A 15,996-nucleotide genomic window follows, 5' to 3' on the forward strand; every position below is an offset into this window, starting at 1 on the left:
AATTCTAGGAGAAGCAAATCACTGAATTGTGAATGATTGCAATATCAAAGTGCAGGGGATTGGATATGCAAAGTAATGTTATTTAATAGTAAAAAAAAATTGTAAATGATTGTAATCATCCTCGTTCATTTCCAGAACCATAAATTTAGGCAATCACATGGAACTGGCACCCACAAAATGCTCATCATTTCAAAGCAGCAGAAAAAGGGAAGAGAATAAAGAAGAGGAAGCTTCACACCAAAGAATGAATTCTCTTGCTTATACTTAAAGTTGTTATCTATACACAAAGTGGAGGTGAACCCAGAACCCGGAGGGGAGTCTTAGCTTAGCAATTAGCATTGGGCAGCTGCTGTAGCCTTGCAGACAGGGCAACTATTTTTCTGCCCCAGCCATTGCTTTATGCAGTCTATGTGATAGCCGTGCCCGCACTCCAGCTTTCCCATCTCATCATCTGCTTCATATTCCTCCTGTATTTATAATTAAATGTAGCGGAAGCAAGTTAACTAACAATAACTAAATAACAGGAATGCAGACCCAAATAAGAAGAAAATGAACTCAGGGTGAGAGACCGATATGTTGTAAACCCACCTGACAAATGCTACACTTCCAATCCAATTCTGTAGGTAAGTGTGCTGACAATTCATCCAAAATTGAGAGTTTGCTTTTCCTGAGGCAGCGACCAATCTCATCTTCTTGCAGTCCTGTACTCACATACCCGATTCGATCACCAAGCTCAAGCAGTTCCTGTTTGCCCCACCATGAGTAGGAGAATTGTATCAACATATGCATGCAACTAATTAGAATGAGGGAAGATGTAGTTCTGAGGGAAAACTACATACCTCATATGACATGTTGTCAACATCTAGTCTCCAGTCCCTGTATCGGTCATGTCCATTTGATCTTCCTCCCATCAAGAAGTTGCTTTCAAACAACACAATCTGCACCCAGCCAGTACTGATTTAAAATGTGTATAAAATCCCATATGAACTCAGATATAAGTTAAGAATTCCTTCATATTGTTAATCCATTAAGAATCCCAAATTAGCCTCCCTATTTTTTTATTTTTTTTTCATAGGGAGCCAAATTAACTTCAGAATAAAATGCCTAATGAAAAGCTTAATGGACAAGAAACAAGTGATAGAAGCTTCTATAGGAAGGTGGATAAGCTAAAAACTCACTAAACGGTATCTTAATTTTGACCTAACTTTTAATCAGCTATCAGAAACACTTCGGTGCATTTGGTTGTCGGCCTTGGAAAATCCCTCTTCGTTAAGTCAGAACTAATAATACTATGATCTTCTCTTTTGGATTTTCCCAGTCCTCCAAGGTAGGAAGCAGGGTTCTTTGTCATTTGTGCTATAGCCACATGACAATTACATCTTGTAAGTGGAAAAAGATGTTTATTTATATGTAAGTCCTCTAAGAGGAAACAAGTATTTATGTGAAAAAAATAGAGAAAAACAATAATCATAAATGTTTGTAGGCTGTAGTCACACATCAAGCTATTTATGACTATCTCATAGCTCTAAAGATAGCCTATGCAAGATTCCCAATGTTATTGGATAGCACATAGCCAACACTTACCTAGATATTAAATGTTGCAAGCCCTTGATTTGCATCTGAAACCAAAGTCTATATTGGATACATTAAATGCCAACTACATGTACCAAAGATTAGAGTTCCCTTATTTAACTAAAGCTCCACGAGTCCAAATCAAGTCAATAGTTGCATTTTCAATCACATCACGTCACATCATAGCTAACTTCATGTACCACTATTCAGAAAATGCATTAATCAGTTTTCAGCATTACAAAAATTGTTCTCTAATTATTCTAATATTTTTTAAATTAGAGGTAAATTTTCAATCAAATAGATCTAACCTTACTCCATCGTGTACAATCGTGTATAGCTCAGTAATTAAACCTCACAAAATTGACAAACAGTTCCCAAAGAAAGTGCATCGTTCCTGAATATTTCCAAGACATGCTTCATCTTTTCTTGAATATTGCATCACTCAAATTTATTGTTTTCCAAACCTATTTCCACACTTCCAACAGAATTTCGTTCTAGCCAGTGTTTCCTGACTCTTTTTTTTTCCCAATTTAATCCTAAATCTGAAATTACTTCAGGCATCAAACAGCACACCCCTCATGAAAAGCATAACTAGAGTAAAGCAGTGAACTTACCTATGTAAGTTCTCTCTTCCTTTCTTTCCTTCATTCTTTCCTTGTCAAAGTTAAAAGGACCAAGAAGGGGAGCTTCAGCAAGTCGATGTTTTAAGATCCATCCAAATTCTAATAGATAAAGCCATTTCCCTTTCGGCAGCATATATGCAACTAATACATGAGTTTATTAGCTTTCTATTTCACATATTGATGACTAGGAAATGTTTCAAGATGCTACAAAGGAATTGATAAGAATAACCTAATGCACACCCCTATAATTTGCATCACAATAAAAAAATTGTCACACTATATACAGAGAATCCCTCAATATTTTGTTCATGCAAGAGATTAGTATCTCGTTTATGGCCTGGGAATGCTCAGTGTCAAGCCCTCTAAAAGCCAGCAGATGAAAAGCCTTCATATGCTTTAATTGCTACAATTGTTTCCACACAACTATAGAATGATCTGTTTATCTCACAGTTACAGATTCTTCTTTCTATTCTTGTTGGAGTAAGTATCCCAATAAAAATTCCAAGGGGTTTAGGTACAGTGAAACTGCATCTAGTATGCTAGATCCTAAGTAGTGTTACTGTTAATCCGACTCAAATCCAGGTGTCTCAACAAAGACTTGTCCTTACTTCCTAGGTACAGCTACACAAATCCCTTTCACCATTCTGCTTGATCCAAGGCAAAATCTGCTAGCAAATTGTTAATTGGTGTAATTTCTCACAACATACACCTACTATCTTTGTGGTCTTTTGTCCCATCAATGTCCTACAAACTTTTTGTCTCAAATGCTATAATAAATGAGAGAATTGTTAAAAGCGTCCATGAAAGTATAAGTTGAATTGTTTTAGCAATTTTCTACTATGGAGTATGGGCCATTTGGTTGCCAGGAAATCAATAGGAAAGGAAAATTTGGAATTTTAAAACAGCTATACCACCCTAAACTGCTCTAAGATTTTAGGGTTCCATTTCTTTTCCTACAATCTCACATTGATAAAATAGATCATTGAAAACTAAATATCATTGGTGAAGGAGATTAATTACAAGCCAGAAAAAATGCCACATTTATAGCATGATTCTCTTCCTTTGGTTGCTGCACTTCTCCTCCTCCCCTCATGCAGTAGATAAGTATTTGCACAAGATCTCAACAACATGCCATGAAGAAAGACATCTGATTTCAAACAACGCAATCACTTAATCATAGTGGTTCCAAAACATATAAGCTTGTATGGCTCAAAGATTCAATCAGTAGAACCCTCCTAGCAAAGCTTCAAACAAACAAGTAGGGATGCCTATGTGTGCGCAACAGAGAGAGAGAAGGTTGGGGGGGGGGGGGGGGGGGTTGGGGTTGGGGAGAGAGAGAGGCTTTCAGAGAGATTCCATGTATTCTATGAGTTCCTTACCATGTCAATAGCCAATTATTGGTTATTGAGATTCATAAGCAATTTGGATTAGTATTTAGGGTATCCTAACAAGCATGCATCTTCATAACAACAGCACTGAAATTACACTCCAAAACAGTGAAATTTGGATACACGTCCAAGGGATCACACCAACAAGCAAGGATCCAATAAATCATTCAGAAGGCATTCTCTGCAGTCGATATTATATTCAGAAAATGTTAACAGGAAGAAGGAGCTTTTAATCATTTGTCTCAAAGGGAAGCATGGCTAACACAACTCAACTCAAATATAGGTACTTTGTGCTTTAACAGCAAGTATGCCCTAGAAAAGATGGTGTGCAATTACACCACTAGCATTACTTTGGATATATTTCATTCTTCCAAAACAGGACATTATTCATACAGAAAAGCTGTATGGTTTACCAAATAAAGCAAACTCGAAAATCAGGAGACCGTGTGCTGTTTGCTGTCATAAACTTGTTTTCTAAACTTTATGGAAAACTAAGATAAACATAATTGAACTGAGGGATCTAAAAGGGAATTGTATCAAATTATGGAAGATAAGAGAGTCTGAAAAACTAAATTGTAATTGAGAATAAGAAATGTCTAAATGTTGCAAATAAAATATTAAGAAGATGAATATAGCCATACCTCTGCAAGCCCTTCAGGTGAGCGATGTCGAACATGACGGTAATATCTAGGCCCAAACACATCTGATCCTGGGCGCATCATTCCAATGGTAGGGTCAGAATCATGAAAAGAGATGTGCTCAGAGTTTGTTGCTCGCCTTGTAGGGCAAGAAGCTCGCTGCAAAGGCAACACCAATAAGGAAACTTCAGAATAAGGTAACAAAGTCTCATAGATCATTGACAACAAAAATGCTGGTTATCAATTTCTTATTAAAACAATCTATAGACACCAGAAAATCAGAGCACCAAACACAAGGATAATCAGCTAAAAGGTCTAGACTATGAATCAAATTCAATGATGAGTGATAAAGAATGAGCCACTCCTGGTTTAAAAAAACGGAATGAAACCTTGAAATTCTAAGGAAACTACAAACCCAGATTGGGACAAAGCTAAAAGAAAATAAAAATAAAAAAGTATCTCTATCAAGATTTCAGAAAGCCTAACTGAAGTGGTTGATTTCAAAAAAATAATAATAATACACAAAGGTAAATCCAAAGTCACTCGATGAAAATTAAGAAAGATGGCATCAATCTAACAAAACCCTAAAATTTCCCCAAATAACTAATCAGTCCTTACCAAGAAATAAATACAAAAGAAAGCTAGAACAGTTCAGACAACAAATAATTAAATTAAAACAACAGCAGCAGCAGCAAAATAACAACAAAGTACTTCATCTGATTTCAATTAAGCAACTGACCAAAGCCAACATTTATGTGGGTAATCCAGATCACCCACCAGAATAGGAAATTAACCCATATGCAAGAAAATCAAGAAGGAAAACCAAACTCTATATTCCAAACAAGGAGATATATTTCTAGAATCCACCAACAATATCAGAGAGATACACAAGAAAATCAATGGAAGAACAAACCCATGTTCTAGAAATGAAGATGAGCTTGGCCTCCACCACATTCATATAGTATGAGAGAAAAAGAGAGAGAAAGAGACCTCCCTCTGGTTGATCTTGTCTCCATCAACTTTCCCTCTTCCCGAAGCAGGCCTTCTGGCTACAACACAGTCAACAGACGCAGCATCCGCAGAGAACCCAATTCCAGGAGCGCACCAAACATCAGGAACAACGCACTCAACAGAAGCCGCAGGTGGGTTTGGCGCCACCGCATTCACCCCCTTGTTGCCGCTCTTCTTCTGCTGCTGCTGCTGCTGCTGCAAACTCCTCTGCTTCTTCTTCCTCACCTTCTTCGCCTGCCAATCTGCCGACGTCCGTATCACCGCCGGCACCGACACCTGAGACGACGCCGCACAGCCCAGCCCCCTGAACTTGGCAGATGCGAAGTTCTTCTTCCTACCACCACTAGTGTTATTGCTGCCCTCATTGGTGTTGGCGTTGGTGTTGGAGAATGTTGACAAAAGCAGAGAAGAAATAGAGGATTTGCAACGAGTAGATTGAATTATAGAAGGAATTTGTGGGTTTGGATCTGTGTCTGGGATGGGTTGGCTTCTGGGTCTCCTCAATCTAATGTGCTCTGCCACTGTTGAGCCCTCTGCAACAACAGGCATGATTGAACACAAAAAACACAATTTCTCTCTGCGAAAAAAGAATAGACTTGAGAGCTGAGACCCAGAGAGAAACAGAAATCAAATATAACAAAGAGATTTACGGAATTCGATTCTGTAAAGCTAGTGGAGAGAACGGATTTTGATTAGCTTTAATGGCAGAGCTTGCTGGTGGGGTTTGGGCTTTTCCTTCGATTATTTTCTTTCCCCCCTTTATTTTTTCTTTTATTTACTTGGTGTTGGGTTTGGTGGGGTCAGGTTTGTCTTCTTGTTGGATTTGTGTGAATAGCCATGAAACAGCAGTCTGAGACTTCTGGCATCTACAAATTTATTAACTTTTGCTTTTTTCTGTTTGCTTTTTATGCTAAATTGATGCCCACTCTTCCAACAAAGTCTGCTACAGTGCCTTCAACAGTTCCCAAATTAAAATAATTTCAAACCAATGAATACATTTCAAAAACTCATCAATGGACTTTGCTCTAACTTTTGTATGTATTTGGAAGCAAGCTCATGGCTAAAGGGAAAGGATTGGTTTCATGGAAAGCAATGGGTGGGTATTGGTGGACACTATTTCAAATGGTCCCATTTAGAAATGGGGTGTCTTGGGATTACAACTATCATCTTCTCAGCTTCTAGCAACTGTTCCCTTACTGGTAAATAGTTGTAATCATGTGAAGAAGTCTAATTTTGACCTAAAATGTGTCTTAAGTGCAAAACATCCTAATTGTGGGGCCTATGCTTCACATTTTTGTTTTAGGTTCTATTTATGGTCACAGACTCACAATCCCATTTCCTGGTTCACAAAAGACAACATAATATAAAATTTTAATATAAATTTTATTCAATTTACAAGGGTTTTTAATTCAATTACATTAAATTATCATAACTTATTAGGTGTCCATTTGAGGCAGATACATTCAATCCTTGGTCAATACAATGAATAATCTCTTTGCAGAGGTTCCAATCAACATTGGGACACCCAACAGAACTTAGTCATGAAATCCCTTTTAAATAAGATACTTCTGACTTAGATTATGGTATGTTTTTTATTATTTCATGGACATATATATGTTTAGTACATGAAACCTAAAGATGGTCAAATGGCTCACGCGTGTGGATGCCATTGCCCATGGCATCAATCATCATCCAAGGGGAGTGGGGGAAATTTTTTTTTACAAATAGAGAAAAATGTGCTGAAAAGCATCAATCAATCAATCCATCAATCAGTGGGTGTTGAATCTTGTAAAGAACAATAGGGGGGTATTGGTGAAAAAACAATATCATGTGAAGACAACACAAAAATGCACCTACAACTCCCACTGAGAGTTGTTAGGGAATAGCATCAAAAGTCTCAATGGGATGGCAGTTTTCCTAGGGATGTTCTCCCCATTCTAGGGCGCGTGCTTAGAGTTTGGCTCATTGAACAAAGAAAATCTTGCCACCTAGTATCGGAAAAAAATGGAATACAAGCAAGGAAACGAAAGAGGAGTCAGATAGGTATTCAAATTCAACTTCGAATTGTCAAATGGATTAAAATTATTTCGATTTAATTAATTTTTTAAAAAATAAATATTTTTTTACTATTTCATTCATTAGTTTTATGTTTAAGGTAAAACATTTTTACTAAAAATAAAAATGCACCTTTTGAGTCATCTTGAAAAAATATAAATTATATTTTTTTTCGTAAAAAAAATTGAATTACCTTCTAAAATGTCTAAAACTAGATTCATTGTCTTTGTTCAATAAAATAATAAAAATCGATCCCATAAGTCAATCCATTTTAAGTACCTAAACCTAACTTTAATATTTTTAAAATAAAAATAATTATGCTAAAATATAAAATTATTATTTTTTATTTTTTTTCTACTAGGATAATTTCACTCTTTATAGTTTGAACTAAATACAATTAGTTTTCATTCATTTGAAAATCCGTTAAATACCCTGAAAATAAATAAAGATATAGAAAAAATAATAATAAGAGAAACATATAATAAAATTTAAAACCAATAAAAATTAAATGTATTTAATCGACCCTCTTTATTAATATTTTTATTAAATATTTATATTTTCTTATTTTACTACTAAAGAGGAAAAATGGGTGACAGCTTTTCGTTAAGATTATACTTACAGTACATTTGAAAAGCATAACCCATTATTTGTGGGGTCCTGATTATTATATTTTTGCTGACATGAAAGATATTTTTATCATTTCATTGACCATTGGCTTAGTGAAAAAACAGGGGTTGATTGGAGGGAAATCCAACCACTGAATGACTTGTGAATAAAATAATATTCACCAACCAACCACTGTTGGATGGATATGTTCATATCAAAATATGGGATTTGAGTTATCCCATTATCATCATCTTTTGGACCTTTAGTGTTGGTGATAAGAGATGGGCCAAACTTCTACTTTTCCCCAAATAAATGCCCCTAATTTCCATTAATTTAAATAAAAAAATATGTAACAATCATAAAGTAACATAATTTTAAAATTGTTAATAATATAAATAATTTCCAAAAGGCATTAAAAAATTTACAAATCATGGGAAATTCCTTCTCTACTACCCTTTGTAATTTTTTTTTTTTCTGGTTAAAAGGCAACAGAAAAAATTAGTCTTTAAAGACATCTCCATAAGCATGTGTAATTTTGGTATGTTGACTTTCTTAAAGAATAAAAAAAATAATAATAATAATAAATAATAAAAATAAAAAAAAAGGTTGGAGATAAGGACTTGGAATTTAACTTTGCTTGAATCAAAGGAATGAATTTAGGCATCTGTCAACTAGCATATCACATGGGTTGGGGGTGGCAGAAAATGACTTCATCATGTCCTTTGTTACCATATTAGGTGAATAATTTCTTCTACTTCTTTCCAAGCCTGTTTCCATTCACATTCATAAAGTTAAAACTTCTGTTCTAAGTTCTAACCCTTGACAAATTTTTTATATTGAAAGGCCACTTTATCCACATTCCTCACCAATAAGTATTCATTAAACCAAGGGTTGGTGCTAATCTCCAACATGTCTTTCAACCTGAATACAACCCAATTCAAGAACTTGAGCGCCAACATTTTCTTATGGCATGCAGCATTCCGTTCAAAGTATGAAATGAAACCAACGTGCGAGTCGGTGTCTTCTGAGAAAAGTACAGTTCTATGACCCGCCAAAGCAGTCTTTGAGCTTTTCCCAAGAGAGTAGTAGTAGCCCAGTAGCCTCCAAGGTTGAAGACGACCAAATAGGGTTTATGGAAATGAGTGAATTATTATTAAAAAAAAGAAAAAGCTGATTACTACTTTTGACTTTATTTTTCTTTGCTTTTACTCATCCCCCCTCCCTTCTCTACCTTTGAACTGTTTGTTTTTTCCCGAAGACAGTTTATATTATTATTCTGTCACTCTGGGTTTTGCGCATAGCTTTGGAATTAAGTTAACACTTAAAAAATTTAAACCCTTTTTCATAAGAAAGGTATTTAATATTTTAAATATTTCTAACCTAGTTTATGCAGAAGAATCAAGATTGCTTATAGTAGTTTATAAGTCTGACAACCTTTTTTATTTTTTTATTTTCTATTGCAAATCACCATTTTAATTCTTTTATAAAGAATTAAAAAAAAAATGCAATCATTTACTTCATGCGCGAGGTATTTAATTCAAGTTGAGTGTGACTCAACTCAAAAAATAACAAAAGAAGCATCTTGTAGTTATTCATTTTAGAAGATGCGTTATTAGGTGTTTTATTTTATTTTTTCCATGAGATCAAAATAACAACAAATTTGAAAAATGATTTTAGAGTATGAGTTGGGTCGGGAAAGGGTCTCTCTTTCCACAAAGACTTAGGTGACTTTTGTTTTTTTGACTTTTTATTGAATATAATTTGTTTTCAGAATTTATATGATTTGTTTTTTTACTTTTTTATGATTTATTATAAACTTTATACTGAATAAAAAAAGTTAAAATATTTAATTTTTTTTTAAATAGAAAAAATAATATATTGATTTTTCTTTACTTTTTAATACTTAATAGAAATAAAATATTATAAAAACAAACAACCTAATTTTTAATACTATTAAATATTAAATTTTTATTTAGAATTAAGTAAAAAAACAAAAACCACCTTCCTATTATAAAAAGATGGGTGGAACAAGTTGAAGAGTTCAAGAGTTGTATGTAGGGTTCGACTCATTATTTTTCATTTTATTTTCCCTTTAAATTTTAAAAGTCAAAGAGCTTTTTATACTGTCGACTCACAAATGGGCTTGAAAAATGTTCTGGTTTTTCATTTTCTTTCTTGAAATTCAATGTTTCTGATCATTGAATGATATATTATTGTATGACATTTCACAGGATTCAAGCATTCATGTCCTTCATTTATGAGAAAAGTAAAGTCAAGATATAAGAAAAATATACCATCACTCCTGTGAGCTTTTTAAGAATGGGGAATTGGGAAACAGTGGGACCAAAGTCTTTAATAATAATAATAATATTTTTTTAATAGGCAAAGGAATATACTAAACCCAAAATAAATGTTGATTCCAAAGGCATAATTATAATAGAGGGAAGAACCTCTGCACTATCTTCAGCAGTTAATTCAACAATAACTGAACCCAAATCTCATGGAATAACATTCACCAGATTTTTGGGTCCAAATCAACAACATCCTCAGCCAATTAAATATTGGGTCAGCCTTTGGTTGATGAATAGTCCTTTTCATAGAAAGATGTGACAAAAAATATAAAGAATTTTATGTTAAAGGGACAAGGAGGTGGGGTGGGGGGGAATTTTTATTCTAGGAAAAGAAAAAATAAATGATAATATATATATAATATTTGATTTTATAATGAAAAATAAAAAAATTAAATATAAGTTAAATTAGTTAGAAATTTATATATTTTTAAATTATTTAATTTTTATATAAAAGAAATGAGTTTGAAATATGCCCAACACTAATTTATTAAGTTTTAAGTATTTTTGTAATTTTTCTCCACTTTTAAAATTATTTGTTTTATTTTATTTATTTTTACATTTTTCAAAAACCAAACATAGCTTAATAAATAAAGACAAGAAAATGTTAAAAGAATTTTTTTCCCATTTTCTTTTTAAAAATTTGGAAAAAAGTTTAGAAAAAAAAAACCTTAATTTTCCTGTATATGATTAAATTAGATAAATGTCTGCAAAGTTTTAATTGTTTAGATGAACAAGTTGAAAATTCACCTAAATTTGAATTTTTCTGGATCAGATGTTGCATCAGAGTAGTAGATTTTTTTTTGTAGTTTATCCTCTGCTCCAGGTAAAGCATTGAAAATCTGCAAGAAGGTGGATATAATTCCAAATTGGGCTTGGATCTTGGGCCGGCTCAATCCAACTTGTAGAAAGCTTTTGGAGATTTTAATTTGTAACTTGGCTTAAGCTGACACCAAAACATTCACTCCAACCCCATTGCTAGCATGTCCAATTAGTCTAATAACTCAACTAATTTGAATTTTATTGCAAATTGAATGGGATAAATCAGATTGGATTGGACTGAGACAGATGTTTTTTACATTTAGGTTGATTTTTCTTGATTTACCATAAGCCATTCCTAGGAGTAAAAATGGAATTCTATGATGGGAAAAAGTTTCTTTCTAATAAATAAGAGCTTAAGCAAAAGAACAAAAAGGTCAAAATGAAGAAGGCCTAAAACCAAGAACACAGCATAGCAAACACAAACAAATGAGATCAACCCACCCAAAAAAAAAAACACAACAAATAAAGAAGAATACAAAAACAATTGGTTCTGTTAACTTTCAGGGATGGACCTGTTTGTAACTGAAGTTGATGATGAACGTGTGAATTTCCATCGGAAAAAGTTCCACCACCAGCTTTTCTGGATGGACAGGTCCTGTCCTCAACACACTGGATTTTTTTTTAGCAGAGCCTTCTACTTTCCAAACCAGTCTCTTCTTCTCCATCTCTGGTCGATCTTGCTTAGCAGATAAGGACATCCTGTTATTTTGATTATCTAAATGGCATGGCAAAGCAGATACTAAAAGAACAATTGGATAGTATATTGTAAGGAGACTGAACTATTGCTTCTACATTCCTTCTTCTCTGGGATTTCAGCTCTATGCTTTGCCATGACTACGAGATCCATGTCCTCCCCAATCTTGTATTTGAAGCACCAAACCAAAATAAGAATTTTAGAAAACTATGGATGGGTTAGAATTGTGTGTGAATGGAGAACTTAAAGCCAGTTGGTGATGATGCCTCAGCCTTTCATCCAATGTCATAGGAGCATCCAGATTCTTTAATATTTTAGCAAAGGATGTAGACCATTTGTCTTGTTTCAGTTCTTTGAAAGCAATTTAGTAGGAAAAATTTAATCCCATGATGATTGAGAAGTTCCTTCACATGAAAGCAAATTTACTAAGAAAAATGAAAAAAGAAAGGAAAGTAGTTTTCAGAAAAATGTACCAAAAAGAGCTTGAAAATATTTCATATCAGAAAGCAAGATATTTCATATGTTCTACTTTACCAGTGAACTTTATAACATGAGAGAGGGATTGAACAAAACTTTAAAGCAGGTAAACTCAAGAAGGGTGACAAATTTTTTCAAGGAAAAATTCAAGAAACAAACCAAATACCTTATACATCAAATACCCTGAACAAGTGTGCCAACCTGAGGAGAACTTTTCCTTCACCCATTTCCTGCAAATATCAAAACAAAAATCTAACTAGGAAGTGGAAGTCGCCTCTCTATCTTTAGCTACTTCTTTGGAATATTATAAACAAGAAAAGATCTACATATAGAATCCTTCCAATAACAGTTTCCATTTAAGAGTGAAGAGTTTAGCTTCACAAGGGCAGCTGGTGTTTTCACTGCCCTTTCCTTCTTAATGAAAGAAGACATACAGGATGCAACGGATAAACTCTGCTTTAACAAGGCTGAGAAAAATAGTACATACTATTTCGTAAGGTGGCAAGTTACTTTGGTTTCTTGTTTCTCTGTAGAGATGAGGTTGGAGGAACTACACGCTTCTTGCTAAATGATTTGGTTCTGCTCTCTAAATCCTCATCACTATCATCACTATTGTCACTTCCACTTCTTGCAGATAGTGTAGACTCCTTGATACTTTTGGCAGATTTTCTTTTCCCAGCATCCAACTTAGCATGTAATTTTCTTTCAATGGGATCATTTGAAGGCCCAATTTTGGATTGACGTGAAACTTTAGCACCCAGTCCAAGCCTGTAGAAACATGTTAAATATATTTTTTTGAAAAATAATAGAGAACCAAAATAATATCCAATGTGCACTTACTAAAGGCAGACAACTCACCTAGAAGGTCGGGCTTCTAACTTAACATCAGTTGGTTCATCCACTAAAGGTGTGGACATATTCTTAACCCATTGCTCAGCCTGTACATACACAGCATATAATCATGCACAAAGCACACTTTAAACCTAATAAGTAGGGGGAAAAGAAGTTGGTAGTCAATACTGGTGCAATTGAGGCATCTAATATGCCTTTAAAGAGTAACTAGAGTAATTTTAATTTAAAAAAACACACACTCACACACACATATACACACATGCACACATGTGGGAGTATGCCTACAAGGGTATGTGTATGAGAGAGAGTACAAAATGCATAACAAATTGATAGAAAGAGTCTGAAAGACATAAAGCAGTCATAAATGGAGCAAAGTAAATTAGTGCTCAAAGCAATTTCAGTTAGAACACCAAAATTTTAAGATAGGCCTTCCTCTATCTCCCTTTCATTGTTATCACAGTCATCAACATAAGCCACTATTATATCACATTGGCTGGATAACAACCTTAGAAAATAGATGTAATAACATACTTTAGGCCTTTAATCCAAGAATTGTTTGAATTATGATTCTCATAGCAGTGCAAGCTCAGGGAGGTCCAATCTTGCAGAGATTGGTTGGCAAAGCAGAACCTCAGTTTTATGCCGAGGGACTCTCTCAAAGGGATTAATCCTCTTCTGCATAATGATATTAACAGGTTGCTTTGCATTGTTTGAGCATGGAGACAACACCTCCATATAGATAGATAGACACACAAATAACGCACATACACAAAGTGATATCCTTCTGATTCATATGAAGTGCAATCAACCAATGTCTTCCCCTGTCATTAGAGACGCACCCAGTCTCACTTCTTTATATTGGCTAATACCAATTGATCCACAGCTTCAGATATTTCCTCCTTGTTCGGTTTCTCTTTTCCAAGTTTTAGTGGGGCACCCAAGGTAGATGCTTGCAGAGAATAGAGGTATAAAGAATAGTAAAAGATGTCCATTGGAAAATCAAAGTCACTTGTAACTTCTCAGGATTTAGCATCTTCTAACTTCAAGGAATCTTCCCCTTATCTCTCATACATGGGGATTCTTACTTTCAGTTGTTAAAATGACTCATTTTTTTATATTATAGGAAACACCATTGACAGGTCTCCTGAAAATATCCCATTTTCAGCAAATTTTCCAGTCAACCCAAGACTTTGTTGCTAAACATAACTTTGAATATTCTAAGAGAAAAAAGGGGGGTTGGCGGGGTGCTGGTGTGAGAATTTACCAATTTGAATGCCTTGTTTAAAACAACCAATTGAGAAGGGCAAGTCTTTGGCGGTGTAGACATGCTCATTGAAATTTCTTTGTCACCCTAAACAATCAACACAGGACAAAACATAATCAAACATCTTTCATATTTCAAGGGAAAAAAAAGAACAGGGAAAAAAAAACCAAACAAGGAAAAAAAAAACAAGTAATTTTCAGAATCGGATCTTCAAACATTTGGTGTGTAATTCAATCAGGCCCTACTCTAGGCCTTAAAGAATCAATGGGCATCATATTCATCTTAGCCACTTTAAACTAATCCTAACAGTAATCACTTTCATCAAATACCCATTTATGTTTCCATGATAAAATTTGCCTCTTAGTGCTCTTGTATGCATCTTGTGCTCTTCGTGCACCCTTCTTTGGGCGCTTTTTAATATATTGTTTCAATTTTTTTTTGTCCCAGCATCCAAACGAATGTATCTAACCTAGAAGTCGATTGATTGAATTAAGAAGAGAGACTGGAGCAGTACCTTGAACTCAGAGATCGAATGCTTTTGTGTAGACGGAGATCGGGGCTTCTTGTGCGCTGGAAGCAAGCCCCAGGGTGTACAGAATCAGCTTACTATTAGCAAGGTGATAAGGCCTAATTGTTGAACTATTGGGCCGCAAGTGGGCTGATGCCCAAAAATATGAAGAAAACTAAATACAGTTAAAATTAATTATAAATTTATTTATTTTTAAAATATTTAATATTTGTATAAAAGAAATGAATTTGAAGCTGTGTATAACAATAATTTATTGAGTTTAAATGTATTTGTAATTTTTCTCCATTTTTTTAATTTTTTCTATCTTCCTTTTTTCAAAAACCAAACATAGCTTAAGAAATAAAGACAAGACACTGTTAAAAGAACTTCTTTTTTTCCATCTTCTTTTTTTAAAAAAAAAAAAAAAATTGTTGGGAAAAAAATTATATAATTTTCCAGTATATAATTAAATTAGATAAATATGTGCAAAGTTTTAATTGTCTAGATGAATTGGTTGAAAATTCACCTAAATTATAAGGCTCTGAAATTGTTTTCTAGTTCTTTATAACAAAAAACACTTTTGATAATTAAAAACTATTTTTTATTTTTTGAGTACATCTTTTAATTATTTTATATTATTTTTATTTGTTTTTTAAGGGTTGTTTTAAGAAATAATTATAAAAAATGTAAAATGATTAAAAATAAAATATTAAATATAAAAACATATTTAAAAATATTAAAAAAGGGTTAAAAGCATTTTAGGTTTTTAAGTAGACTTTTGTTATATAAAAACCATAAAACAATTTTCAAAAAATATTATCAAAAAATATTTTTTGGAACAAACAGACCCTAAATTTTTCTGGTTGTATCAGAGCAGTAGAATTTTATTTTATTTTGTGTAGTTTATCCTCTGCTCAGGTAAAGGATTCAAAATCTGCACCAAAGTGGATAGAATTCCAAATTGGGCTTGGAGCCTTGGGCCGGCTCAATCTAACTTGTAGGAAAGTCTTTGGAGATTTAAGGTTAACTGTTTTCAAAAACAATTTTTTGTTTTCAAGGACAAAAAAACAAGTTTGGAAAATTATTTTCTATTTTTATTCTTAAAAACATAAAATATGGTATTTTCAAAGAACATCTT

At 33.7% G+C, this 15,996-nt stretch overlaps 2 protein-coding genes and 1 long non-coding RNA gene across 3 annotated transcripts; all 3 read right to left on the minus strand.

The window, feature by feature from the left end:
• Window positions 1-59: 59 nt before the first annotated feature.
• Window positions 60-6,015, minus strand: LOC100245764 (uncharacterized). The gene is made up of 5 exons (XM_002279715.4): window positions 5,212-6,015; window positions 4,225-4,380; window positions 840-938; window positions 589-744; window positions 60-467 (listed from the first exon to the last, which is right to left on the minus strand). The coding sequence occupies exons 1-5, from the start codon at window positions 5,779-5,781 to the stop codon at window positions 333-335; spliced, it is 1,116 nt and encodes a 371-aa protein (XP_002279751.1). The 5' UTR covers window positions 5,782-6,015; the 3' UTR covers window positions 60-332.
• A 5,366-nt stretch (window positions 6,016-11,381) lies between these two features.
• Window positions 11,382-12,464, minus strand: LOC132252643 (uncharacterized). Its single transcript, XR_009464624.1, has 2 exons — window positions 12,401-12,464; window positions 11,382-11,922 (listed from the first exon to the last, which is right to left on the minus strand). It is a non-coding gene; the product is annotated as an uncharacterized LOC132252643 (long non-coding RNA).
• Window positions 12,465-12,487: 23 nt separating this feature from the next.
• On the minus strand, window positions 12,488-15,001 carry LOC100852715 (uncharacterized). Its single transcript, XM_003634145.4, has 4 exons — window positions 14,865-15,001; window positions 14,351-14,437; window positions 13,093-13,172; window positions 12,488-13,002 (listed from the first exon to the last, which is right to left on the minus strand). Exons 2-4 carry the CDS (start codon window positions 14,417-14,419, stop codon window positions 12,741-12,743), a joined length of 411 nt encoding a protein of 136 aa, XP_003634193.1. The 5' UTR covers window positions 14,420-14,437; window positions 14,865-15,001; the 3' UTR covers window positions 12,488-12,740.
• Between the last annotated feature and the right edge of the window lie 995 nt (window positions 15,002-15,996).

This window comes from Vitis vinifera, chromosome 17 (assembly GCF_030704535.1).
Source record: "Vitis vinifera cultivar Pinot Noir 40024 chromosome 17, ASM3070453v1".
Classification (NCBI taxonomy): domain Eukaryota; kingdom Viridiplantae; phylum Streptophyta; class Magnoliopsida; order Vitales; family Vitaceae; genus Vitis; species Vitis vinifera.